Here is a 27991-nt window from a genome sequence, read left to right as displayed (position 1 = left end):
TTATAACGAATATACGTTGTATACGGGGTACTCGTATGACTCGTATAATTTTGCATAGCATTTGCAATGAAAAGTTAGACGAGCTATACGTTGTATTCAAGGTACTCGTATACAACGTATATTCGTAATAAGTCAGGTAACACAGTAGGGGCAATGAAACAAGTTTGTACAAAAATTCGTCCATTTTGATTCTTGCCTAATTTTTCAAAATGGTGAATTATCTATCTATATATATAAAAATGAATTTCTGTCTGTCTGTCTGTCTGACCCTTATAGACTCGGAAACTACTGAACCGATTGGCGTGAAAATTTGTATAAAGGTGTTTTTGGGGTCGTGGAAGGTTCTTATGATGGTTCGAGACCCCTCCCCCTTCTGTAAGGGGGGGTTCCCATACAAATGAAACAGAAATTTCTGCATAACTCGAGAACTAATCAAGCAAATGGAACCAAATTAGGCATGTGGGGGCGAGTGTGGGGGTATAAGGAGACAATCATAGAGGGTAGCGCCTTAGATAATAGAAGGGGGGGGGGGGGGGCTACGTACAATATAGCATGTTTTTTTTTAAATCGGCGCATAAACTCAAGCTTATATTGAATCCCGAGCAAGACCGGGCACACTCAGCTAGTAATACAATAAAAAGGTACAGGTCAGCACCTCCCCTACCCTTGTCTCTTCGAGATCGTTAAGTTGACGATGACAGGAGCACATACAACGGTAGAGGTAACAACAGCTGCAATTTCCAAACCTATCGACAAGATGCTTACGTCACATGACGACTTGATTGTGAAACAATCGGGGTAGATACCCTTCACCATCGCTCCCCAACAGGGGAGTTTGGTAAAGGAGATGATTAACCCGATTCGTGCCTGCCTCAAAATTAACCTTTGCTCGCTTTCTACTCTTTATATACAATGTTCACACCACCGTACTCTAACGGAACTGTCAGCTCTATACTTTCATCTCCTCATCTATCGTATAAAATTAACACTTTAAGTCTGATAATATATTATGTGTCGTTAAGCATCTCCAAATATTATAAATTGATTGATGAGCGTTTTAGTAGATTGATTGTTTGCCTTATTACGTTGTTTTTCCTTTTAATTCTACTACTATTGTATCACTTCCATGTTCACTATTTACTACAACATTGTCTCAGACGTCATTTCGATTAGATGAGCCATTTTCGTGCTATGATTTATGGAAAAATATTGAATACGCCATTTATAAAAAATAGTTGAAAGTCGAAATGGCTGAATTCCAGCACAAACTTGGTTCATTGCCTCTAGTAAACAATTATGCGAATTTTCATGGAATTCGGAGAGGTAAAATCTTAAATTTGTTTACTTTTCGCTATTTTGGCATGGAACTGCTCCAAGTGGCGGGAAAGAGTGTTTTTTTTTTATATTGAAATTAATTTCTGAACTAGGGGTGGAAAAAATGTAAACCCATTACATATCTCGAGTAAAATAAGCGAAAAACAAGTGAAAACCATGACATGGTTGTGTGAATGAAAATCGTGCGAGAGGCAACAACATACTTTTCGGGGACCAACATTGTACTGTTCTTAGATATTTATTTTTAATTTTTCATCTAGCTTCACGCTTTAATGAAATGTAGCACGATGAGGAAAAGCCCTTTTGATCATATTGTCTTTACTCGAAAGGGCATAAAAACCTCATATCTTTTGTTCTAGTCACATTACAAGCTAATTACGTTGAACAGTTAGACAAATAAAAAAAGTTCATGTTAACAAAACACATCATCAAAGGTCAGAAGATAAAAACTTAAAACTATGTCAATGGGTAATTAAACCTATGTCCAATGTATGCAAGCTCGCCTGATCGTCAGTCTCATGTGTCATCTGTCCAGTTATCTACGTTGAAATGCTGCAGCGGATGAGTTTAAGTCGAAGAACTGGTAAACCTCATTAAATATTGCCGTCATAAATTGAATCGGATCGTGTTTGCAATACCCTGCTTCAAGTGACAAGAAATCTCACTGTCGTAAAACTTTTTTCGGGTGGTTAGACGTTCAGTTGGGCCAGTAGGGTAACCAACTGATTTTGGACCCCTAGAGGAAGTGAGATTACGTTTATGTCAAAATAATATTATTTGTTTATTATTATTATGCAATTTACATGCGGTTGTGTTCGAAAGTTACTCAACTTGGATGTAAAATGTCACTAGATGTTTTATTTATTGATATATACTCAAAAAATAATTCTTTTCACATCATGATATTCACATATTTTGGACCCTTCCACTTGATTTTGGACAGTGTCCATAATATATTTTGGACACACTGAATGGGAACGAATATATTTTGGACATGCTGAAGTCCTTTCAACCTATGAGCCTAAAATTAATTACGACGGTCACTTCTTCCTATCTCGCATTTGTTAGGTTCGTCTAGGTGGGAAAATTTTCAAAGAAGGTGCCGTAAAACGGGGTGCAATTGATCAGCGGGGTGAATTTGATCGCTGAGTATACCCAATATTGTACTTATGCATAATATTTTTACAATGTATACTAAGATACATTCGTACGCTTAGTAACGAAAAACATGTTACACATGAAAAAATATCACGAGAAATTTCAGCGATCAATTTTGCCCCGCTGATCAATTACACCCCGTTTTACGGTATGCATAAAAGTTAACCCCCCGTTACTCGCGGTGTTGTACTTTGTACAACACATATGAGTTTTACATTGCCATTTTGTTGCTGCCAATCGATCTGAAACCAACTTGTATTCCTCAAAAAACTTGTTTTGAACTAAAAAAGCTAAACTTTGATTACAATTAACCCCCAAAATGCGGATAATAGAGAAAATGTAAATGGAAACCGCGTAAACGGTGTCCATACTACGTGGGATTGACTTAGTTGGTTACAACATGGAATATCTCGAGATCCTGACCAGATAGAAAGTTACTGTCTTCGGCAAAGTTGTTCAGGAGGTCAAAGCCTATTTTTTAGTGTACAAAAGTTCAGAATTATCTCACTTCGTGGTGCTAGTATACATGTGAAATTCTCGTGTATAAAATATCTCTAGATCCTGACCAGATAGAAAGTAAATGCCTTCAGCAAAGTTGTTCAGGAAGTCAAGCTCTTTTCGTTGGTGGAGTAGTTCAGAAATTTCACACTACGAGGCGCTAGTATATACGTGTAATTCTCGCATATACAATAGCTCGAGTTCTTGACCAGCTAGAAAGTTACTGTATTGGGCAAACTTATTCAGGGGGTCAAGACTTTTTGACTGGTAGACAGTAGTTCAGAATTTTCCACCACCTGGCGTTTGTATACATATACACTTCTCGCATATGATATATCTCGAGATCCTGACCAAATAGAAAGTTACTGTCTTTGAAAAAGTTGTTCAGGAGGTGCTTGGTGTAGAATAGTTCAGAATTTTCTCACTATGTAGTTCTAGTATACACGTTAAAATCTCTCATATAAAATATCTAGAGAGCATGACAAGATAGAATGTTACTGTCTTGGACAAAGTTGTTCAGGGGATCAAGGCCTTTTGGCTAGTGGACGGTAGTTCAGAATATTTCACTTCATGGCACTAGTATATACGTGCAATTCTCGCATATGATATATCTCAAGACCTGCTAAAAATGTACTGTAATCGGCAAAGTTGTCCAGGAGATCAAACCCTATCGTTGGTGGAAAGTACATAATTTTCTCACTAGGTGACGTTGAAAGACACGTGAAATCCTTGCATATAAACTATCTCTGAATGACCCGCATACTAGTGCCACGTAAAGGGAAAATTCTGAATTACTGTACACCAACGAAAAGATCCCAACATCCTGAACAACTTTGCCGAAGACAGTAACTTTCTGTCTGGTCAGGATCTAGAGATATTTTATATGCGAGAATTCCTCATGTATACTAGCGTGGCGAAGTGAGAAAACTCTGAACTTAAGTCCACCAGCAAAAAGGCCTTGACTTCCTGAACAACTTTGCCGAAGACAGTAACTTTTTATATGATCAGGATTTCGAGATATTTTATATGAGAATTTCACTTATATACTAGCACCATATAGCGAAAAAATTCTGAACTATAGGCTTTGAACTCCTGAACAACTTTTTAGAAGACAGTAACTTTCTATCTGGTCAGGATTTCGAGATATATCACATGCGAGAACTTGACATGTATACTAGCGCTATGTAGTGAGTAAATTTTGAACTACTGTCCACCAGCAAAAAGGTTATGATCTCTAGAACTACTTTGGCAAAGACAGTAACTTTCTATCTGGTCAGGATCTCGAGATATTCCATGTTGTAACCAATTAAGTCAGAAACCTCGTAGTATGGACACCATTTACCCGGTTTCCATTTACATTTTCTCTATTATCCGCATATTTGGGGGGTTAACTGTTATAAATATTTTGCTTGTTTAGTTAAAAGCAAGTTTTTTGAGGAATACTCGTTGATTTCAGATCGATTGGTAGCGCGCCTGCAAAATGGAAATGGAAAACTCACACTGTTGTACAAAGTACAACGCGTGAGTACTCGTGTTACAAAAGTTGGCGCGAGTAACGGAGGAAATATAATATAACATAAGGAAACAACTGATCATACCATAAAAAAAAATCATTCAGAAGTAAATCTAAATACGGAGACCTGACTCTATGCTTGCAGTCCATATTATTTTTGTATGGGCTGTTCATAAACTACGTAGACGGTTTTTGAGAGATTTCGACCCACCCCCCCCCCCCTTCCGTAGAAGACAGTCTCAAACACAAAATTTAAAAAATTGTATGGACCGTAGACATCTGCCAAGCGCTCCTACCCCCCTAAAGCGTCTACGTAGTTTATGAACAGCCCCTTAGTTAAATGCGTTTGGGAGATAGGTAAACTAGGAACTAGGAAAACTAGGAAAACTCAGAGTGGACCACTCTACGTGTTTTGCCGTTTTTCCCATTTTGAATCGCCTGATAAACAAGAAATATATTTAAAAACAATGGATTCATATAATTTTGATTGATTTACTTACCAATTTAATCAGAAATCTGAGATAATAGCACGATCGACCAACCAGAATTTTTTTTGTCGCTCTTTTGATGATTCTCATTTGATAAGTGTCCAAAATAAGTTGGTAACATTTTTTTACGATCTTTTTTGGACACTTTTTATTTAATACTTTTTAAGTAAAATCTTAAGGTGAAATCTTTATAAATACGTGAAATACATCTTCCAAAGTCAGATAAACTGATTTGATAAAAAAAATCATTGAATTGTATATTTTAGACCAAATTTAAAACAAGTACACTAACGCCGATTCCTCTTGACAAACGTCGAAACATGAAACTTTTTCGATAACATTTTCTAAAACTGCATAAATTGAGCAATTGCAAGCAATTTGAGGTAAACTAATGATCTTGAGACATAGCAAGTAATTGAAAGAATGTAATTACAACATCAACACAGATGAATTTGAAGAAACTAGACAGTAAGCGAGGAAAATATATGAAAAGGGTCCAAAATATGTAGGGGTCCGATTCAAGTTGGTTACCCTATTATGGGAGATATTGGTCATTGGATCGGTGGGTATGGATATAATTCAGCGGTAACGAACTGTACGAGGTAGCCTCAGCTGAGCAACCGATGAAATCCGGCTCTAACATTCTCTGAAATGGTTGATTAGCACTGAGGAAGAGTGCGGTATCCACAAACGCTTTGGTAGGACATATACTGATCAAACTCCGAAAATAAAATATAATGTACCAATATCTTTATGATTTGTTGAAAATAATCACTGTCGCGATTAAATGGCTAATAAAGCATTACCTGGAACAGCCAGTTCTGTTAGCTGGTGAGCATCCAACGATGACAGAGCGCCCGGAGCTGCTTCGCCGAGATTGGACTCTAACCTAGTCTGAAATTGTTGAGCACGAATGAGGGAGAGTTTAGTATCCACGAGTGCTATTCAAAATAGTTTTACCTGGGACAGCCAGTTCTATTAGCTGGTAAGAATCCAACGATGACAGAGCACCCGAAGTTGCTTCAGCAGATCTTTCGCCGAGATTGGACTCTAACCTAGTCTGAGATGAAATCAAACAGAGATGTTTATCGAGAATTCGTGTCAATCCAGTGACTACAAATTCGTGACGGGTTACAAGAAACGAAAAGGGTCAGAGAACTTCAGAGAGAACCAAAATTCGAAGTATCACCGGAGGATGTTGTGGCCATATGATGAAATATTCGCTAAGCGTTTAAAGAAATGAGCTGCTGCTTGAAACCACTATTTTCAAATGCAGGGCTATTAACAGCTGACGTATATTGGCGCAGATTTTGTGCATTTTCCAAGCTTTGTGAAACAGATTTTTTGGAACTTTACCAACAATTTGAAACCACTTTGATAATTGTACTTTTTAAGTACTAATATTCAAATCCCATCCAAGTATTGATACCAACTATTAAACATTTGGTGTACCGCAAGTTTTTGGATAGTCTAAGATCCTGAAGTTTTCATTGTTCCGAATATGCCTAGTCAGTTAAAGGCAGCTTATTATCGTCGGATATATAAATTCATTTTATATAAATTCGTAAATGATAACTGTGGAAGTGCTTCAAAGAATACTAAGCTGAGAGCGGGTAAACGCCAGGAGGAAGGTAGATAAATGTTGCTTTTAATAAAATGCAATCACAAAACCGTTTTGGGGAATGGAATTCGGATTAATATGGATTGATGAATAGGGTTTTTGATCTAATTTCCGTCGTACTAAGCACAACCCGTGCTTTACCTCTCTTTACTGAACGAGTTTAAACAAAAAACGGAATATTTATGTCAAAGATGACTTCTAAATTTATTCACCTTTCCATACGTACCGTTAGATTTGAAAAAGAGTCACAAATTGTTGAAATATTGTTAAAATCTAATACTGCTTCTTGATTCTAAATTCGTTCTACGAGTTTCAATTCCGTCCTAACGCATTGAAACGCCATTAGATTTTCTTCGTCCTACGGATAAACGTAGAAAAAGGGGATTCGCTGGGAGCGCTTCTTTTGTTTTGAGAACAATGAGCGTAAATATTCATGTAATGCGCTCTAACAGGATTTATGTTGAAGCTAATGAACTAACACCAATTACTGATTTGTGCACGATGAAATCATTGATATTATTTATCTTTTCTGTTCGATAGAACGGAAATGGGCGATTACGACGAAGTAGCGCTCTACCCTACGTGGCTTTGAAATTATCACTTCGGAAAATAGAGTCACTGCTGGTGGAAAATAGAAAATAGAGAGCTCACACAGAATACAATCGGCTGGTCCTTCGTTTGTTCAATTTCTCAGTCTAACAAATTGCCCACATGACCACCATCCGGCCGTCGTATTCGTCACAAATCTCATCGTCGTTGATACAATCTTCTTCGTCTGAAAGCATGAATCGCTGCATAAATTCAGCACAAGTTGACGTACGATTGGTGCCCTCGTGTACTCCGACGTTTTGCACATCATAACGTTCGTTTCTTTTCTTTCTTTTTTTAAACTTTATTAGAGAGATTTTTAGCCGTTGGCTAGTTCATCTCTATAAAATGGGAGGCCCCAGAGAGGGGTTCCGCCAGCAAATTTTGTTACGGAGTTGGCTTACAATTCACATATGTACTCAAAATAGAAGCAATTAAAACAGATTCCAGTAAAAAGACTAACAATACAGGCAACGAGAGGAAGAAAAAAAACAATCTGGTACATCAAAGTTAGGTAGGGTTTTGAAAGAGATCGGAGATCCACCGTAGGAGGGGTAAACCCCCGTCCGGTAGAGATGTACCGTCAGCCATAACAAAGTTAAAAGGACCTAAATGTGTTGTATAACCCAGCGTCCTTGAGGAAATAAATAACTGTCGCTAAAGTGGAAGGTTCGTCGCCCAGTATGTCCCCAATGCTGTTGGAAAGTGCGTACTGCTCCCTTAGTTGTTGGTATTGCGGACACAGGCATAGGATGTGTTCCACCGATGCAGTGGTTCCGCAAACGTAGCACATTCTGTGGAACTGCGTCCCACCAAAACTATGTGAGATCCTTGTATGGCCTGTCCTAAGACGAGAAACCACCTGCTGGTCCCGTAGTTTCGACATATCCGTCCACTTGCTTGTCGTTCCTTTGATTCTTCGGATGAAGAGGGATTGGGATTGGCACCACTCTGCTTCCCAGGCTTCCCACATTTTGCTGACTATCCATCGCTTTATGTCCTGTAGTGGCACTTCGTCGGTGTAACGGGGGCCAGCTGGTCCAGACCCTGCCAGGCTGTCGGCTTCGCTGTTGCCTGGGATACCGCAGTGCCCAGGGATCCAGGAAAACCCCGTGTTGGGAGGTGTGGCCTCCACAATACCCTGTATCCAGGGGTGAGTCATGGTCTCTGATGTAAGGGCTTGTATCACGCTGTACGAATCGGATAGCACCAGTATGGGCAGGTCTGAGGGTGTTGTAACGGCAACAAAGATGGCCGCAGCTTCAGCGGAGAAAACCGAGCATTGTGGTGGTAGGCTGCTACTCATCGGTGCTGAATTCCGGCTACTCCAATTCCGACCCCGGCTCGGGAAAGCGATCCGTCTGTGTATATGTGGGCATGGGTTGGATAGTTCGAGCCTAGCAGTTCAGCTATTGTTCTCTTCAGCGCTGCAGAGTTATCTCCAGCCTTGAACCTGCTTTTTATCCGACTATCGATTTTTGGTGGAGGTATGCGCCAACTTTTGTCTCCGTACCAGTGGACCTTGGCCACTGGGGGGAGCTCCGAATTAGCAATCATGCGGAGGAGGCTGTTCCCCTCATCGAGGAGAAAGATCCTGTCATTTCCGGAGGTCATTGCGGTAAAGGCAGCGGCTTTCGTTGCAATTGCTGCGGTTATACGATGGCGGAAGGGCAGAATACCCGCTTCGATGCATGCGGCATCGGCGGGCGTTGACGGAAGAAGACCGGAGACAATCCGAACGTAGGTGTTAAAAGTTGGTGCTAGTATCTGCACGAGCTTTTCGGTGGCGATGCACGTCATCTCAAGACCGTACAGTAGGCGACTATCGATGACGGCTCTTGCAACCCGGAAACGAGTGTCACGATTGTTAGACCGGTGGGGGCGAGAGATAGTGCGGATCAAGTTGATCCTACTGCGGCAGTTGTCCTTGATCGCCTTAAAGTGCTGCTCGAAATTGAGGGACCGGTCAACAAGTACCCCCAGAATATGGACCGTCTTCTTCAGTGGTATTGGCTGGCTTTGAACTTTAATAGGTGGCCCGCTGACACGGTGCCGGGATGGATACACGTGGCTACAGCGCAGACTGCTGCCTGGGCCTTGATCCTGTTGCGTGCTGCTGTTGGGCCGGTAGTTACGATAAGTACATCGTCTGCATACACGAAAATGTAAACATTTTTCGGCAGTCCTCCGAAAACTCCGTTCATGGCCACAAGGAAGAGGGTAACGGCGATAACTGAACCTTGAGGGACGCCCGTCTCTTCTCTGAAAAGCTGGGACCTCGTGTTGCCCACTGCGACTCTTCTTGATCACTCCATACGATTAAAAAAAAAAAAACTCAGGAGTGATCTTCAGGCGAGTGCCAAACTGGGTCCAGCTAATGGCTACGAGATCACCAACCTCATAATCAAAGGCATCTTTTGAATCAGATTATTCGAAGAATCCAGGGATCAGCACCAGATCGACGCCAGATCCAACATCAAACGGACTCAGCAGAGTATGAAGAAGCAATTCAACCGTAAGAATGAGTCCGTTTGATGTTGCTCGACCGCCTCGGCAAATTTTAACATCCTTCGGTGAACGCATTTTCGTCCCAAACAGCGGAGTCGACTGACGCTTCGTAGCAAACTATTGTTTAAGAACCGTTGCAAGTCACCTACACGACGGTACCAATGAGCTGGGTTGTTGATCGATAGCTTTGCTAATGCTGCTTCAACAACGCCATAGTTTCTGTCGATTAGACTGATTCAAACATATAAATTATCTCTCCATAGTGCTCAGACGATTCAATATTGGGTCCTGATTAGCCTTCCAAAATTGGCACTCATTTAGTAAGAAACTGACTTGGCACGAACCATTTGAAGGTTGTATGGAAATAACTATGGAAAAACCAACTTTTTGTTCATATATTTCAAACAATTCACCATATCGTTCTACTTTAATAAATGATAGCTGTGCTTGTTTGAAGTTTTTTCAGCTAGTAATTCTGATAAAGGAAATTTCAGAAAAAAATGCAGCACTTAAGATTAATTTCGAATGCTTCATTGATGATCCATGAACTTAAAGGGTGTCCACGATGAAATTGCCACACAAAAAATTGATTCGCAAAATTCGAGTTTTCATCCGATTGCCATCAAATTTTCAGGGATTGAGAAATAACTATTAAACTTCATTTTACCATTTTACTCGTATTGTATTTAAGTCCATACGCAAATGCCCGCACCTTGGCCTTAACCCCGGCCATAAGATTCTGCACAACCTGTGAATCAACCGTTTTTTACATGTAAACCCATACTTTCTTCAGTTCCTCGACTGTCTTCACTACCTTAGGTCGTTTAAGAAGGTGCTGCTTCATAATCGCCCAGTACTTCTCGATGGGGCGGAGCTCCGGAGTATTGGGAGGGTTGAACATTTTCGGCACGAAATTGACCTTATTGTCCGCATACCACTTCAGCACGTCCTTGGAGTAGTGGCATGAGGCCAAATCCGGCCAGAAGATTGTTGGGACGTTGGGGGCCTTCAGGAGAGGAAGCAGCCGCTTCTGGAGGCACTCTTTTATGTACACCTGTCCGTTCATCGTGTCCTGGGTCACGAAAGGTGCACTCCGCTTCCCGCACGTGTAGATGGCTTGCCAAACCAGGAATTTCTTCGCAAATTTGGACATCTTCTGAGTGCGGACATGCTCCGGAACGCTGAACTTATCCTTGGCCGTGAAAAACAGGTTGCCGGGGATCTGTTTGAAGTCGGCCTTCACATATGTGTCGTCGTCCATGATGCAGCATTCAACTTTCGTCAGCATGTTGAGGTACAACTTCCTGGCACGGGTTTTGGCGGACTTGTTCTGCTTCTCGTCGCGATTAGGGGCCTTTTGTACCTTGAACGTTCGAAACCCAGCCTTAGTTTTGGCCTTCTGGACAAAACTTCGGCTTAGGTGCAGCTTCTTAGCCACATCCCTAACGGAGGCGTTCGGATTTCGGTTGAAGGCCCCAACTACGCGGTTGTGATTTTTGGTGTTGTACGGAATACTTTTTCCTTCACTTCTGGGCTTCCGATCGGTGGTCAACCGTTCCTCGAACCGCTTAATCACTCGCGACACCGTGGAATTCGCGATTCCCAACGTTTTAGCGATGGAACGATGCGAGAGATCCTTGTTCTCGTGATGAATGCGCAAGATTTTATCACGCACGAGCTGTTCTTTCGACTCCATTTCCGCGAGTTTTGATCACAGGACTTTAAAACTTGCAGGATGTAAATAATGCACTATGAACTAAATCCACCCAAATTTTCATTAAATTCTACGCAACGGTTAAAAAGTTAGAGCAATTTCATAGTGTGGCAATTTCATCGTGGACACCCTTTATCCTTGACTTGAATATCCGAAGCATTCAGAGAAATTTCAAAAACTTCAGGAAAATTCCAAGAACAACAGGAAACATCAGAACTTTGAAGAAGATTAAAGATCTTAAAGGGTTGATTCCGAGAAAATCAGTTTAGTTCTATGGACTTTAGGATATGTTCGTGAACTTAGATCAGAGAACTTCACAACTGTTTCATTAACATCAAGAAAATTTCAGGAACAATAAACTGCAGAAAACTTCAGGGAAGTTCAAAGATCTTTAGGGAAATTCAGAGAGTTAACGGCACCGTTGGTGTAGTAGTAAGCGTGATTGCCTCTCACCCCAAAAGGCCAAGGTTCATTTCAGGTCGGCACAGCCGGGAAATTCTGAGGCATAAAATCTCTGATCACGCCTTCCTACGGAAGGGAAGTAAAGGCGTTGGTCCCCGGTCCATGAGTTTATGGGTCGACAGGTAGGGCCCAGGTGTGGAAGATGTCTCCCTGGTGTCGGTAGCATTGGAACTCAGCATGGAAAACAAGATCTACGGAAAATAAGTCAAGGAAAAAAATAATCATCAGAAAGCTTTGGGATAGCTATGAGAATGTCATGGCAGATTCATAAACATCCTGCAAATGGTAAAACTTAAAGGATGTTTTAAAAGCTTCAGAAAAAATCTGAGAACTTCCGGTGCGTCCGATTAACCTCATAACAATTGCAGTAAATTTACAGAAGTTAAGAGCCCCATGAACGTTAAAAAAATTGAGAGATCTAAATGAAATATCAAGATCTTTTTAAAAACTTGATGTTAGTTCAATTTACATCAGAAAAATTGCGAGAACCTTCAGGAAGATCAGAAAATTTTATTAAAATTCTAAGAATTTAAAAGAACTTCGAAAAAAAAATCAAAAACATCCATAACGTTCAGAACAACATGGAAGTTTGAAGATCTTTAGAGTAGGTTCCGATTGCTTCAAGGCAGTTTCATAGATTTCAGGAAAGCTTCAAGAACTTCAGTGATGATCCAAGAGCTTCAGACCAGTTCTATGAAATTCAGAAAAATTTCGGGAACTTCTGTAGATTCCGTAGCAAAAACTTCAGTTGAGTTTAAAGTTTTTAAAAGATGTTGCGTAATTTCGTGCAGTTCTGACAATTTTGGACAGTTTCATGATTATCAGGAAAACCATGGGCACTTCAGGTGAATTTTGAGTACTTTAAGGTACTTCAGGAAAATAGCGAGAACCTTTAGGAAGTCCCAAAAATGATGACAGTCTAGAGAACATAAGGAAATTTAGAGAACATGAAAAATGTCGATAACTTCACTGAAAGAAAAAAAAAAAAAACAATCACGGTAATTAAAAAAAAAAAAACCCCTCACGTAGTTTGGAGGTCATAAGGGCAGTTTTATTAATTTCAGGGCAATTCCAGGAAAATCATCAGATGAAAATCATCCATGAAAGATTGACTGTCCCGAAAATTGTAGGAACTTTGAAAAAGTTCTGAGGAATTAAGGGAAATACCGAGCATTTTGAAGAAGTGTCATGAACATACTGTGGGGTAAGGAAACTTTTGTAAAATTTGGGGAACTTCTGGCAAGCTTCGAGAAAATTAAGGTGGTTCCATCGGCTTCAGGGAAACTGCAGGAACTTTAAAGAAATTATTGGAACTTCAGAGATATCGGTCGAATTTTAATTTATTTCAACGTTGTAAGAACGATAAGGTTTGTGTCTTGTCTCGCATCGCGTCTTGTGAGTATCGTGTAGTTTTTGTGCTAACATATACAAAATTAGTGACATAGTTCAGAAAACTTGAGGAATGTTGTGGAAACTTTAGAGAAGCTTCAAAAACCTCAGGGAAGATAGGTGTAAATACAATCAGGAGAGCTCAAAGATCTTGACGCTGTCACAATAACTTCAAGAACGTCCAGCCTTTCGGGCAAGTTTTAAAACCATGAATGTTAGTTTTACTCAATCAAGGACCATGAATGTCAGAAAAATGTTGTCTAGACATGTTTTGTGAATGTCAAAGACGGTCAGAGATTTTCAGGGATGTTCAAAATTTTTTAGGAATGTTCCATTTATTTCAAGACAGTACCAAAAACGAATTTTCAGACAACTTCAGCAAAGTTCTGGCATCTTCAAAGAAGATCAGAGAACTTTAAAGATAAGTACCATTATTTTCAGAGTTGTTCCATGCATTTAGAAGAAGATCATAAATCTTCATACCAGTTCCATAAATTAAATGCAGGAACTTTCAAATAAATTTAAGAAACTTCAGGGAAAACTTGAGATTTGAATGGATATTCCATAAGCTTTAAAGAAACATATAAATACCAGAAAATGTGTGAGAGCTTCCAGATGGATCAAAGTACTTCAGGGCAGTTCGATTATCTTCAGGAAAATTGCACCAAATTTTAAAAACCTCTGAGAAATTCAGGTCTAGGGAACATTATTGAAGTTCAGAGATCTTTAGGGCAGTTGCGTGTACTTCAGGGATGCTCTGAAAACTTCAGAAAAGTCTAGAAATTTGGGGAAGTTTAAAGATCTTGAAGAATTAGTCAATTGGTTTCGGCTTTCCGTCTTCAAGCTAAAGTTTTACAGTTTTATCATCGTTAACGTTTCAGTCCTGGGGATTTTATCATCATCTGGGCTAGTTTTAGTTTTAGACCATTTTTTTTAAAGCTGAAAAAAAAGTGGTACATGTTCTGAAGAAGACCTGGTCCAAAGACCGAAACGTTGGAAATAAAACGTCTTTTTCAAGTTTTATGGCGAGCTGAAAGCAGGCAAGTTTACCCGTATGCTAGTTATTATCAGAGATAATTAAATTCTGTGTATGTACGTTCCGAAGTTAAAATTATTGGCGATCCATGAAGGGAGAGCACATATGAAAATTCGGTGAGTAACAAGCTCCAAATGGTAACATGACAGTATATCAGGTTAGGTAAGGTTATCTTTATTAGCGAGACTTTCAGCCAGTGGCTGGTTCATCTCTTCAGTATATCAGCAACAAACACCAAAACAGGGAAAAACTGTTACTAAATTGATTTTTTACCCAAAGGTTAGATTTTCCCTCGAAAACCATTCACAGAACTATTCTTCTTATCACACTTCCAGGAAGGTGCCATTAATCACCTACGTACAGATTGCTCCTTCCATTCAGTAGGGGAGAACAGTCCATAATGCACCCGTGGTATAGAATTGCCTCGTGCTGTTTTTCGTTGCATTCCCATTCTGTGATTTTATTAGTCAGAAAGCTAGTTCAAGTAAACTACTAGCAATGCTGCTCTTGAATTCACGAATTGACAAGCGGTGCGATTTAGACCATCCTACCCTACCACACCATCTTGTCTGCGAATGTTTTCATGAATTATAACAATCAGGAGACTCCATTATCTTCATCTCCGATTGAAGGTCAACAGAGATAGGTTCTTGACTGCACACAGATCTGCGGAAAATACATCAGCACATTTATCACTAGGGTGAAATTGATGAAACAATCTGCTGAAATTAAAATCGTTTTTGGAAGATTTAATATTGCAAGGTGATTCGAAGGCACATTTAACCAATATTTCTCATTATGTTTGTTTTAAAATCACTGATAATTCTACATTAATCTTAGATTATTTTCTGTTCTCACATATATAGTTGACAATAAACATAGTTTTCAATCATATGCATGATATTTGTGAGCTGTAATCACATAAACTCACATTATGTAGACATACTGTAAGCCAAAGTTATAACAAAAATAACGTTAACAACTTATGGAACAAGTCATAATAATAAATCAAAAAGTTAAGGGTTGTAACCAAAGCACGGCCGCATTGTTGACGTAGAACTGCCAGATTATTTTGCTGTTCCATTTAATAATATATAAATGACAAAATAAATGGTTTAGAAATTTAATTAAAATTTCGAAACACTTGACATTTTTCACGGATGTCTCTTCGAACTTCTAATGAAAGTCACTAGAAATTTCTTCTTCACTCGTAATTTCTTTGAAGTTCTTATAAAAACTCTATTATCATCTCGGAATTTATTAAGAATATTCATTAGAAATTAACCTGTAATCCTCTTTACAATCGTCATGAAATTTCACACAGAACCATATAATAATCTACTTTAAACTTGGCGTTGTGGTCAAAACTCTATAATTTTATTTTATTTTACCCGGTTCATCATCGAAATTCACGGACTTCTCTCGGTGATTTAGGAATTCCAGCTTTTTCCCGATTTCCCGGTTCACTGGTCACCCTGTGTCCAGTACACAATAGGTCTTATCCATCTGAATAGCATTACTAGAGATAGCAATCTCCTATCTAGTCGAAAGAAAGAAAACGGAACTAACTCAGAGAGTGAGTAGCTTTTGCTCATTCGTAAGGATACATTTCTAAAAGCGTTGGTCACTCAGCGTATAAGTAATCTACGTAAAAGTGACTCACTTTCTGAATAAGATTCGTTTTCAGTGAATGAGGACTGCTTTATCAAGTCTTTTGAATCAAATGCTACTAGCGCTGTATGGTGAGTGAATTCTGAACTAAGAAGCCAATCATTAGGGACCAACTTTCTGATGACTGTGTTAGGGGCGAGCAAGCTTGCAGCCCTAGAAAATGTAGGAGAAATTTTAATGTTTGCATAATTCTTAATTTTAACCTATTTTAATATGTAACGTTTATAATGTGTGACAAACCATTAAATTTTATTAAACTGCCGAATCGATCGACATAAAAATCACCAAAATCCATTGATTATTGGTCAAGATATAAGCATTTAAAGTCTGACCAATTTTCGTTGCATTTCCCTGAATTGGCACCCTTCCTAAAAGACATATATGTACTTGAAAAACTCTTGAATAATTTCATACCAAAGCAGTATTTTCAAGTTTTCGTACAACAATTATTCAAAACTAAATCCAATGTAAATAATATAACAAATCAAGCTACTAGGGTTTGTTACCTGTGCACCGGACTGGTTTTAAAAAATCAGAGGTTGTATCCAAGACACAACCGTAGATTTGACGTAGGATTACGTGTTCGGTATCAATATTGGGCTCCTGTGTTAGGGAAACCACTTTTTCCCATCATGCCTCGTTTTCTGATGATATAATTACGCATTTTAGTGTATAAAACGGATGGAATTTTTAGTTTATTCAATAGAATAAAAATAGAAAAATTCGATTGAAGGAATTTTTGCTAAAATTATCCAATCAAATTAGAGGCGTTTCTGGTTTATTGACAAGGTCATTTGGTATTCGGTCATTACGAGAATTTGTATGTACCACTTCATTTGACCACAAACGTTTGGCTGCTGGGTACATTATCAAAAAGCTTTGGGAGTGATGTGGCTGGCAGCAAGGTGAGCGAACTTTCAATTAAAATTAACTCTTAAACAACAATATTTTATGGTGGTCCTGAAAAGGACCGTTTTGTCGTGATGGTTGGGTAATGCTGAGCTATTGGGATGTTCAACACGGATTAGGCTGCCGAGCTGTATGTTGTTTGGAACGAGGATGACGTGCTTGGCATAGATGTTCCACAGCGGCTCACGACTTGCTACTGAATCCGATCAGCGATTGAGGGCAGCCTAGATAGCTAGCGTCTTGCGATGAGCCTTTTGTTCTGCACTAAAGAGAACACCACCACTCACCACACGAGGTTATTGAATGAACACCGTTCGTTGAAAGCGGTTTTTCAGGCAATCGGTGATAATTTTAATTATCGTAGCAATAGTTGCACATTCGTGCAATTTTCAATAGTGACATTTTGAAAAATGAAAGTCTTAATTATAACAGATTATTCAAAGAAATTTTCTTATCGTTTGGCCTATTAATAATATAAATCCATCATCTCTGGATCAAAATCAGACCACTTCCATGCTGAGACCGACTGGTTTTTTTTTTAATTGCCTTAAAAGTAATTGGTTTGCTAGATTTACATATTAGAACTGACATCTGATTGATGATCTTGACAAATGTACTATTCAACAAATTTATGGTGGTCCTGAAAATGATCGTTTTGTCGTGATGGTTGAGTAATGTTGAGCTAGGGTGTTCAACACGGATGATGCTAGCAAGCTGTATGTTGTTTGGAACGAGGGTGACGCACTTAGCATACCCTAGCAGCACACATGTCACTGAACAATTGTGGTTACTTGTGTGCCACTTATTCAAGTCACAATAAAGTTGCAGCAGCTTATTTCGATCGAAGTGTGCTGCTTGGGTTGATGGTCCTCAGCAACTCACGAATAGCTACTGAATCTGATCAGTAGCGGTGTGGATTGTTCTTCCTTCTTCGGTGAATGGACGCTCATGTGGGCTGCAGCTCGCTGCTTGTGGGCAGGATTTCGTTGTGTACTGGAGAACAATGTTCACTGCTGCTGCTGCTGCTGATGACCCGACTGGACACCGCAACACACAGTTATTGATTAAGCACCGTTCAGTGATATCGGATATAATTCGGTTTTGAAATCTGTGTTAGGGAAAGCGCTTTTTGCGGGAAATCGGTGATAATTTTGATCACCATTGCAACAGTTGAAGATTTGTGTAATTTTCAATAGTGACCTATTGAAAATAATTAAGTGTTCATTTTAGCAGATTCGTATACAAATTTCCAATCGATTTACTTGTTTGGCATTAAAATCCATCTGTTATTGACAGAGTAATATGAGATCTAAACCTGACCACTTTGGGTAATGCGGACGATTTAGGTATTTTTGAAATTGCACTCCCAATATTTTGCCGAAAAACAAAATTCTACGTCAAAAATCTGCAGATACAGCTGCAAGCAGAAGCTAGCAAAGCAGTTTTGGAGAGTGTTTACTCAACTTTTCCACAACCATTATTCAATTTGTCGTCGATGAAATGTACGATGATTGGTGCTGTATTACCGCAAATATTCCTTGAAGATTTTGTACGAAAACATTAATTCTGGAAAGTTTCTGGTACGATTCAGTTTAAGGCAATGCCATTGCGCATACAAGTATACAAGGTGTTAACCAGTTTGAATTTTCTCATAAATTGTGCCAATTCCATATCAACTTAATGAAATTGCCACGAGTTTCTCACATACTTTTACCGATAAATAACACGAACCTGGTGGATACGTAACGAATGAAAACCACCTTCTTCAACAGCTCGTACTGATAAGCGAACAACCATACAAACTATCGGGTGTAAATATTTGTATCCAAACTGCAATCAACTGCTCGCATTTTATCAGCACACGTTCTGTAACTATTATTCAGGCAGCACAAAACACAATTCTCACATACTGGGTGGTTGATATTGGTAATAGGGTGATCTAATTTATCCATTCCGCTCCACTTAGCGCGACTAAAAAATGCAATTTTCCCATATGGATTATAATATTAACTTCATCGAACCAGTACACCTTTAGGGTTGCTCCAAATGAGCTCAACCACAGTTAAAATTTGAACCACCCTATTAGTTAGGTATCATGAAGCACTGAAGCTTCAACTTTCCCTTTCTCTTTCTTCCATCACCGACAACACGGTTCGATTACGAGCTACCTACTCTGTTTGTACGTAGGTGGATACCACTTCCTCTCTGATGATGGTTGGAGAAATTCTATTGTGATTTTCTCCTGCCTGGGTACGGGTTCCGTACAGTTGTTCGATTGCTGCTTGAAGGATTTTTCATCGAAGCTTAGATTCCTTGAAGTGAAACTTTGTTACTTGCCAGTTTACGTATCCTACACTCTCTCCGTACACTACGCATCCACTTCCGGTTGCTTGTCATTGTCTTCTTCAAAGTAATAGATCGGCTTATTTTTCAGTGTTGTTGAATTTGAAACGAGTAATGCCAGATACATTTGAAGTGTAATGGAATGTAATGCCTACAACTGAGTCATGATTAAAAACTTGAGCTTTAATTTATCGTACGGAACGGTTAAACTTGCATGTACTTTCAGTTTTTTGCTCACAAACCAATGTACCAACAAAAAACTACTTCAGCTGATGCCTTTGTTCGCGTGTTCCCTAATGTGATATCCGAGGCAAAGACGAAACAGAGCTACAAGGGAAAAAACGAATCAAAGAATATTATGTTTGCACATCCAGGATTTATTTCCTCTTAGTCGCATCCTCCACCCACCCCGTCCACCCATCCGACGTCGTTCATAGCCTAGTATTTGTTTCACTGAGGGGCTTCGTGGTTTATCTTTTTCCGATCCCCACCCACACGGTGCTCTCTTCTCCTCTATGCTATGAAAGCTGCACTTTTATACGCATTCAGGGACCAGCCATCCATTCATGGGAAAGCCAGGGATATTGCAGCACTGGCAAACATTCAGAGAAAGGCAAATCTCGAGCAAATCGGTGTATCTTATACGGTATCAAAGCAATGATCCCGTCGTCGTCTTTACTTTGCAACATATACGAGATACATAACACGGTTCAGGAAGGTCTCTGGCTGATTCCGGAAATAAAGTTAGCCCCCCACTCCCAAAGGCTGCTTCTAGTTCTACTTCCGGATCAAACTATATGAAAGCGGGAGAAAATTTATGTTTAGCATCATAGAGCGACATAAAACATTATCCGAGAATGGCAGTTTCCGTTCGGTTGCAAGTTTTTGCACCAGTAGAGTGATGTCCTCGTCGTCGACTCCTTCTGCCAAATGTGTGCGAGAAAACCGATAACGATAACGAGAAGATATGGGTTTCCGGGTAGACAAATTTAATATTACTTTCATTAGATTTTCAAGTCATTTTGGGGACACCCGTACGGGACCGTACCGGGTGGTGGTAGGAGTGTGTTGCACCAAATTGATATCGGAAGGAAATGATGTTTCATGGTTGGACTTGGAACGTGGTAGCTCGATGGAAAGTTAAATTCAATTTTTCAAATGCGGTAAAATGTTCAATTTTGATATTTGATAAAATTGACTTTACAGTTCATCAGGTTTATCTATATCAGTGCACTTGAACATTTTCACCTGTGCCGAAATGTCTACTAGGAGGCAAGATGGGTTATTTACTTTTTTGTTTTTTTTTTTATCAACGACAACAGACTCAATGTAGCAACTTTTCATCAATCGATGCTGAAGCGCTATGTATTTTGCTTTCTCCTTAGGATATCTGTATTGTTTAGCATAGCTGTAATTTAATGATCTACCATTTTCAATTTCAATTTTACTCACTAGATTTTACAGGGTCCATTGGACTGTAATGGAAGTTTACGTATTTTCGAGGGTTAATCGCATTACTTATTGTATAAATTAATCTTGTGACAAAAATTCTGGACTTTTTTTTTCCAAAAATAATTGTTGATGCTTTTTGTGCAGACAATATTGATTAGTCCAGAAATTCATTTCCTATACACAAATCATATGAATTGAGTGAAATAAAAGTGCAATTTTTTTTTAATAAATGTTGATGTTCTACGATTTTGGTCAATTTTGAATTGTCTGTTCTTTTCAGAAAAAAATAGCATTTTTGATAAGTGAACATAAGTTTAAAAATCATAAAAATGTCATAAGATTAGGGTTAAGACACCAACTCCCTTAAAAGTAGTTCGTAAGATGGAGTCAGAATTTATAAAAGCATTCAGAGTCTCTACTCAAAGTTGAAAACAAAGTCGTTGGAATCAGTCCACAGTGTGCTCTCTTGCCGTGCGGATCTATTTGCTTTTTTGCTGAAGGAAGTGTTACTACTACCTAAAGCTACAACAAATTTAAACAGCACTTTTCAGTGCTCAACTTGTAAAATTTCTACCTTGTTCAACTCTTATTCCTCTTCAAACCTTGTTTGGGCCCTACCCGAGGTAATCCTTCTGGGATATCGCAAAAGAAAAGGGAAAACTCTTGATCCCCCTCCTGATGAAATTAATTTGAGCAATCAATTTGATTTGCTCACGGATGATGAGAATCATCCATCATCCAAGAAAAATTCTAGTAAACTTTCCCGGCTTAATGTCAAGAAGGAAAAGATTCCCCCTATTGTGATAACCCCTTCCGATTTCCATGCTCTTCGGATGGAACTTTTGAACTTCGTGAAAGTTAAGTTTTCACTACAAATTGGAAGTCAGGGTGAATGACGTGTATTGGCTGAAACCTTGGACGGATTTAAATCTCTTCTCAAGTATCTTATTGAGAAGCAGCACATTTTTTTACTTACGACACCAAAACTGAACGTGTGTTCAAGGTTGTCATGAAAGGACTGCCCAGTGATGAATCCCTGGATCAGATCAAAGATGAACTGGCAAAATTACTTGGAGTTGTGCCACTCCAAGTAATCAAAATGAAAATGAAATCCCGTCCTGGCGATTCGCGCAACGGGATTTCTAATGATTTTTATTTAGTTCACTTCAAGTCTAGTGAACTAAACAACCTTAAAGCCTTAGAAAAAGCTAGCCTTATGCTCCATGTCCGTGTGAAGTGGGAACACTTCAGGAAGACTGGAGGAAATTTCCAAAACCTCACTCAGTGCCGTAAGTGCCAGGGATGGGGTCACGGAACTAAAAATTGCTACTTGCCAGCTAATTGCATGAATTGTGGTGATTCCTCTCATGCAAAGGACAACTGTCCTGTGAAGGAAGATCCTAAGAAATTTAAATGTTCAAATTGTGGTGAAAACCACAAATCCAATTTTTGGGAATGTAAGACTCGCAAAGCGATCCTACAATCTCGTTCTAAGCGACAGGTAGGAAACGCTCCACGTTTCCGACCAGGTACAAATTCCTCTGCTGTTAACATCGGTCAATTCTATATTGGTACGAATATCACCCCTGCTTCAAATTTTTCATCTATATCTACTCCCCTTGCTGCTAACAATGTTCAGCGAGTTAATGGAACTATGCTGCTATTGGAGCGGGTAGAAATCAACGTAATTCTAACGACAATGACAATTTTGACTTAGGAAGCATTACCTCTAAAATGGATTTTTTACAGAAATCATGAATTGACATGATTTCTGATATGCTTAAATCTAACTCCATGTTTGATGCTATTCAAACTGGAGTAAAATTTTCTAATAATATTGTCATGACTTTAAAATTCAGCAATGGATTTTAAAGCATTTAATATTTTAAATTGGAATGCTCGATCTCTTAAAGATAATGAAGACGAGCTATTTCACTTTTTGATAGTTCATAACGCGCATAATGCCGTTATAACTAAAACATTCCTAAAACCTGACCATAAGGATAAGAAGGATGCAAATTATTTCTTTTATAGAAATGATCGTCTTGATGGACCTTGTGGTGGCGTTGCCATCAGTGTTCATAGACGAATCAAACATAAAATTCTTTCTTCATTTGAAACCAAAGTTTTTGAAACTTTGGGAGTTTCTGTTGAAGCCAAACTTGGACAACTTACGTTTATAGCTGCCTATTTGCCATTCCAATGCGTAGGCCAGCAAAAAGAATTTTCTCAAGGGTGACCTCAAGAAACTTACCCGTCGTAGGTCTAAATTCTTCATTTTTGGTGATATTAATGCAAAACACCGCTCATGGAATAATGCTCAAAGCAATTCCAATGGTAATATTCTGTTTGATGATTGTTCTGCAGGTTATTTATTTATTTATTTCGTCAAGCCAGTGTAGACTACATACAATGATTATTACAATGTTTACTTACATACTATGCATTAACTCTATTCTGTTTTAGCTTAGTTTTTATTTGCTGCTTGGACATAGTGATGTCAATAGTTCCGCAATGTTAATTATACAGGCGCATCATTCCTGTTCTAAGAAATCGACAAGGTGTGTAAAAGTTTGATTGTGCGAGAATTTCTTCCGAATCTATGCGCATTGAAATAATGTCGTTGATGAAGAAAAGCATTGCAAATTGGCAGCGCTCCTTAATGTCGTTTTCGTTTTTGAACCTGGGTTAGTGTTAACCTGACTCTGCAATTAAAAAACGTTTTCAGTTTGAAGAGTGTTTCGTCTGTTGGTGTGTGTGTGACATTGTGTGGACCATTCCCATCAAACACTGTTTTGCTTGTTGCTTGCAGTGTCACGCTTTTTCCTTTTTCACTTATTATAATAATCAAGTAATAATTATATTAAATTATTATGACCATATAAATGCTAAACCAAAATCCTTACCACAAAAAAAGCATACATTTGTTCGTTTGTTGGAACATTCCTGCGTCCAGTACCGGAGTTTGAACGAAAGAATTCGGATTCCGCGTATCTCGTAATAATCGTATTGGCTGTGGTTTTGTTGAGCCAAAAGTGACGTCGGAACTAGAAATAAACATGTTTTGCTTGTTCATGATGCAAACTCAAAAATGATAAAAATGCCGCTTGGAGCTGACTTCCATTTACCGGCTGCATATTATCTTTATTATTACCTCTTCCTCCGAGAAATGCTCAACTACGTCTCTGACGAAATTATTGACCCGACATTTTTTGTTCTTCGGTTTTCTGAGAATGATCCTTAAAATATGTTCATCGAAATCGGAATCAGAATCGGATTCCGATTCCGATTCCAGTAATTGGGTTCTTTAATTTGAAAAATGTATCGGTTTTTATACATCATCTGGAAGAGCTTCGTTTTCTGAGCACAGCGATATTTTTTTCGAACCCACATACTTTAATCTTGATTTTTTAATCAGCAAAATAATAACTTCACTGTTTGACACAAAACTAACAAATTGACAGCTCGCTCCCATCAGTGTTGGAAAAGTTCGCGATATTTCACGAAGTTCACCATGGGAAAAGTTCGCGAGTCAAAGTGAGTTTTCGTGAACTTTTCCATCACTGGCTCCCATACAAAGTGACACCGAGGGGCGCTAATAAGGTGATTTTTGCAAATGTAATCGTACTTATTTAAGATAGTTCCAGTGTACCAAAATTGATAAAATTTCGGGTTTGGGTTCAATTTTTAATGCAGATTACGAATAACCTAATAAAAATAACCATAAAAGAAAGCTTAACGACGTGTTCGAAGTATCATCCAAACCATTTGTGGGATAGTTTACCCATCCGGGGTATAGTTCGTTTATGGTATTTGTTTATTAAGGGATGCATTTACCTCAATACCCTTAGAGAACCCAATTGAACTGCAGAAGCAGCGAAAGCAACCACAGACGCAACGTTTTGCATATCTATTTTGGATTTTTTTTTTTTCACAATCCAACAACGCACAGTTTGACAGCTCAGATGCAGTTGGATTGGTGAAACCAACCAGTAAACCGTGAAAAATTACAGTGCGAACCTATCAACTTTGGAGTTGAAACTAGTGTGGAACTAGGTTCAACCCGTGCGAATAAAAACACGTTTTGACAGCAGTTAGGTTGAAACTGGTGTAAAACTGGATTGGAACTGAACAAAAACGAAAACGACATAAGTGTTTGTATATTGATGAGCATGCAGCGCGCTTCATAAGATGGTAAAGGGTGATACGGTCAAAATTTGGTCAATATCAACTTGACGTATTTCTTTCAATTTTGCATTTAAAAAACCTGAACACCCCTCATTTTGAAGGTGTGTGTGTGTAGAATGTTGCTCCTATTTTGATTTTGGAATTCACTCTTCAGTTGTCAAAATGCCGTCCAAGCAAGAAGAGCAGCGTATCAAAATTTTGCTCGCGCATCGCGAAAATCCGAGCTACTCGCACGCAAAGTTGGCAAAATCGCTAAAAGATGCCAAATCAACCGTTACAAATGTAATTAAAGTGTTTGGGGAACGTTTGTCGACAGCCAGGAAGTCTGGATCGGGGGGAAATCGAAAACCGGAAGCCGCTGAGACGACAAAGAGAGTTGCCGGTAGTTTCAAGCGAAACCCTAACCTCTCTCTCCGAGATGCCGCAAATAAGCTGGGTGTATCGTCTACAACCGTGCATCGAGCCAAAAAACGAGCCGGACTATCGACTTACAAGAAGGTAGTGACTCCAAATCGCGATGATAAACAAAATACGACGGCCAAAGCGCGATCCCGGAGGCTGTACACGACGATGCTGACGAAGTTTGACTGCGTGGTAATGGACGACGAAACCTACGTCAAAGCCGACTACAAGCAGCTTCCGGGACAGGAGTTTTATACGGCAAAAGGAAGGGGAAAGGTAGCAGATGTTTTCAAGCACATGAAACTGTCAAAGTTCGCAAAGAAATATCTGGTTTGGCAAGCCATCTGTACCTGTGGCTTGAAAAGCAGCATTTTCATAGCTTCCGGGACTGTCAACCAAGAAATTTACGTGAAAGAGGGTTTGAATAAACGTCTGCTGCCTTTCCTGAAGAAACACGGTTGTTCCGTACTGTTTTGGCCGGATTTGGCATCTTGCCATTACGGTAAAAAGGCCATGGAGTGGTACGCCGCCAACAACGTGCAGGTGGTTCCCAAGGACAAGAACCCTCCCAACACGCCAGAGCTCCACCCAATTGAGAAATACTGGGCTATTGTCAAGCGGAACCTAAAGAAGGCCAAAAAACTGCTAAGGGCGAGCAGCAGTTCAAGGCAAACTGGCTTTCTGCGGCGAAGAAGGTGGACAAGGTGGCTGTACAAAATCTGATGGCAGGGGTCAAGCGTAAGGCCCGGCAATTCGGATTTGGAAAATCGGAAGCCTAACTGAATATTTTTCCTGCATTTTATACTAATTGAACTTGAAAAAGAAATTTAATTTGATTTTTTAAATAAACGATTTCACCGATTTACACGCGTTTTCCCTTGACCAAATTTTGACCGTATCACCCTTTAATGGAAATGCAGTCCAATTAAATTTGCGTAAAGCATATAAAAGGAATTGTTTTTGGACAGATTCTATGCGTTCTTCGTGTATGGAAATGTATGGATTCCATACTAGGTGGCAGTATTCCAGAATTGGCATTACATATGTGGTATATAATAGTTTAATAGTGCATGGTTCTTCGAAATTATGACTGAACCTTTTAATGAAGCCTAGCATTCTGTTTGCTTTACTAATCATAGTATTATAATGTTCTATAAAAGTTTTTTTGGAGTCTAGGATTACACCTACTATTTTGTTGCCTGATGATATTTCAATATGCGGTGTTTCTGCTAAATGCTATTGCGTTACATTTTTTTACGTTCAGTTGAAGTAGACCTTTACCACACCAGGTGTGGAATATATTGATTTCATTCTGGAATTCTTCTGCATCGCTAGGATTACTTATTTCCATAAAGCGCTTCATGTCGTCTGAATATACAAGCAGTTTTATTTGTTTAAGTATGTCGTTTATGTACAAAATAAAAAGAAGTGGGCCTATATGAGAATCCTGGGGTACCCCAGAGGAGACTGCAATTGGCTCTGAAAGTTTATTTGAAAGCGGGCTATTTGTTTACGATGTGTTAGGTATGATTGAAGCCAATTCAAAAGTCCAGGCTCCATTCCTATTTTGTTCAATTTGGGGATTAATAATGGTATGTCGATGCGGTCAAATGCTTTACTGAAGCCGGTGTATAGCGCCTTAACGTGCTTGCCACTGTCCAACGCTTTAAGTGTGTCGGAACGCCATGAAGTATATTACTAACCGCACCGTGCCTTCATTCCGGGTGGTGAGCGAACCTGAAGAAGAAGAAGAAGAAGACCATAAACCCCTTGTTTTGTTAGTGGACCTGGTCTGCGATTCAAGGTTGGACTCTGTGATGATAAGTATCACATAACAGGTAAAGTAGGCAGCATCATCTTTATCGAAATGTAAGTACATATTATTGACAATAATCATAACTAGATTATAGGCAAATTTATATGATAGGTACCTGGATCAACGTTGTTTAAACATGCGCATTCAATCGTGACGGCTAATATATATATATATCTCAATTTAAGTCAAATATATATATATATATATATATATTCTATAAAATTACTCACTACAAATTTCATGCATTGTTTCTTCTCATTGTAGACAGCGAATAACGAATAGCGAGCAAGGGCGCTATAACCTAGGCGAATACAGCATTCCCTCCGTATGGGTTACGTCCGCACACCGCTCTCTGTTGTCCTTCGACTGAGGTCGACTGAGGTCCACGCTTGTACGGAGGGAGGACTGTACGCTCGAACACAAGGGGTAAATACCTGTGTTCCATCCCAGGAGATCGGACAACCAAGGAGTGTACATTAACTTTCTTAGCTCTGTCACTCCCAACGATTTATATAGCCTATTTTCAAATCATGCATACGGAGCGGTTGGTACGGTATGTCCCCGCTCTTTGATTACCTGTGGATTAAATGCTAACCGCTGTCTATACTTATTAAGTAGACATGGTAAACATTCACTTCCACAAAAATTAACTAAACGCTACACAGTAGGCCTGGCCGCTTTATTGTTTGTTTCACATCCTCGATGTGCAGCAGGCATTAATAATGACAAGAAAAATGATAGATGTATCATTTTCCAGGATTCTTTCAAGTACTGGCTGTGTATGTGTAGACTAGACTAGACTAGACTAGACTTGCCACTGTCCAACGCTTTAAGAATGAAGGATACATATTCTAGAAGATTAGAGGTAGTTGAGCGACCTTTAAAATAGCCGTGCTGTTT

General features: G+C 39.2%; 2 protein-coding genes across 2 annotated transcripts in view; one reads left to right on the top strand and one right to left on the bottom strand.

Annotated features, from left to right (window-relative positions):
* The window catches only part of LOC135711029 (uncharacterized), a 405472-nt gene extending 394316 nt beyond the window's left edge, over positions 1-11156 (bottom strand). Inside the window, exon 1 of the mRNA XM_065233774.1 lies at positions 10259-11156. Coding sequence (XP_065089846.1) covers positions 10476-10997 — 522 coding nt within the window. The 5' untranslated portion in view covers positions 10998-11156 and the 3' untranslated portion in view covers positions 10259-10475. The remainder of the gene's footprint in view (positions 1-10258) is intronic.
* LOC135711020 (carboxypeptidase N subunit 2-like) overlaps positions 1-27991 on the top strand; it is a 403442-nt gene that overhangs the window by 48795 nt on the left and 326656 nt on the right. The gene's annotated exons all lie outside the window — the stretch shown is intronic.

The sequence above is a fragment of the Ochlerotatus camptorhynchus genome, unplaced genomic scaffold (genome assembly GCF_037179485.1).
Source record: "Ochlerotatus camptorhynchus isolate MF236.1 unplaced genomic scaffold, CSIRO-AGI_Acam_v1.1 ptg000416l, whole genome shotgun sequence".
In the NCBI taxonomy this organism is placed as follows: Eukaryota; Metazoa; Arthropoda; class Insecta; order Diptera; family Culicidae; genus Ochlerotatus; species Ochlerotatus camptorhynchus.
This window is presented reverse-complemented; position numbering and strand designations above follow the sequence as displayed.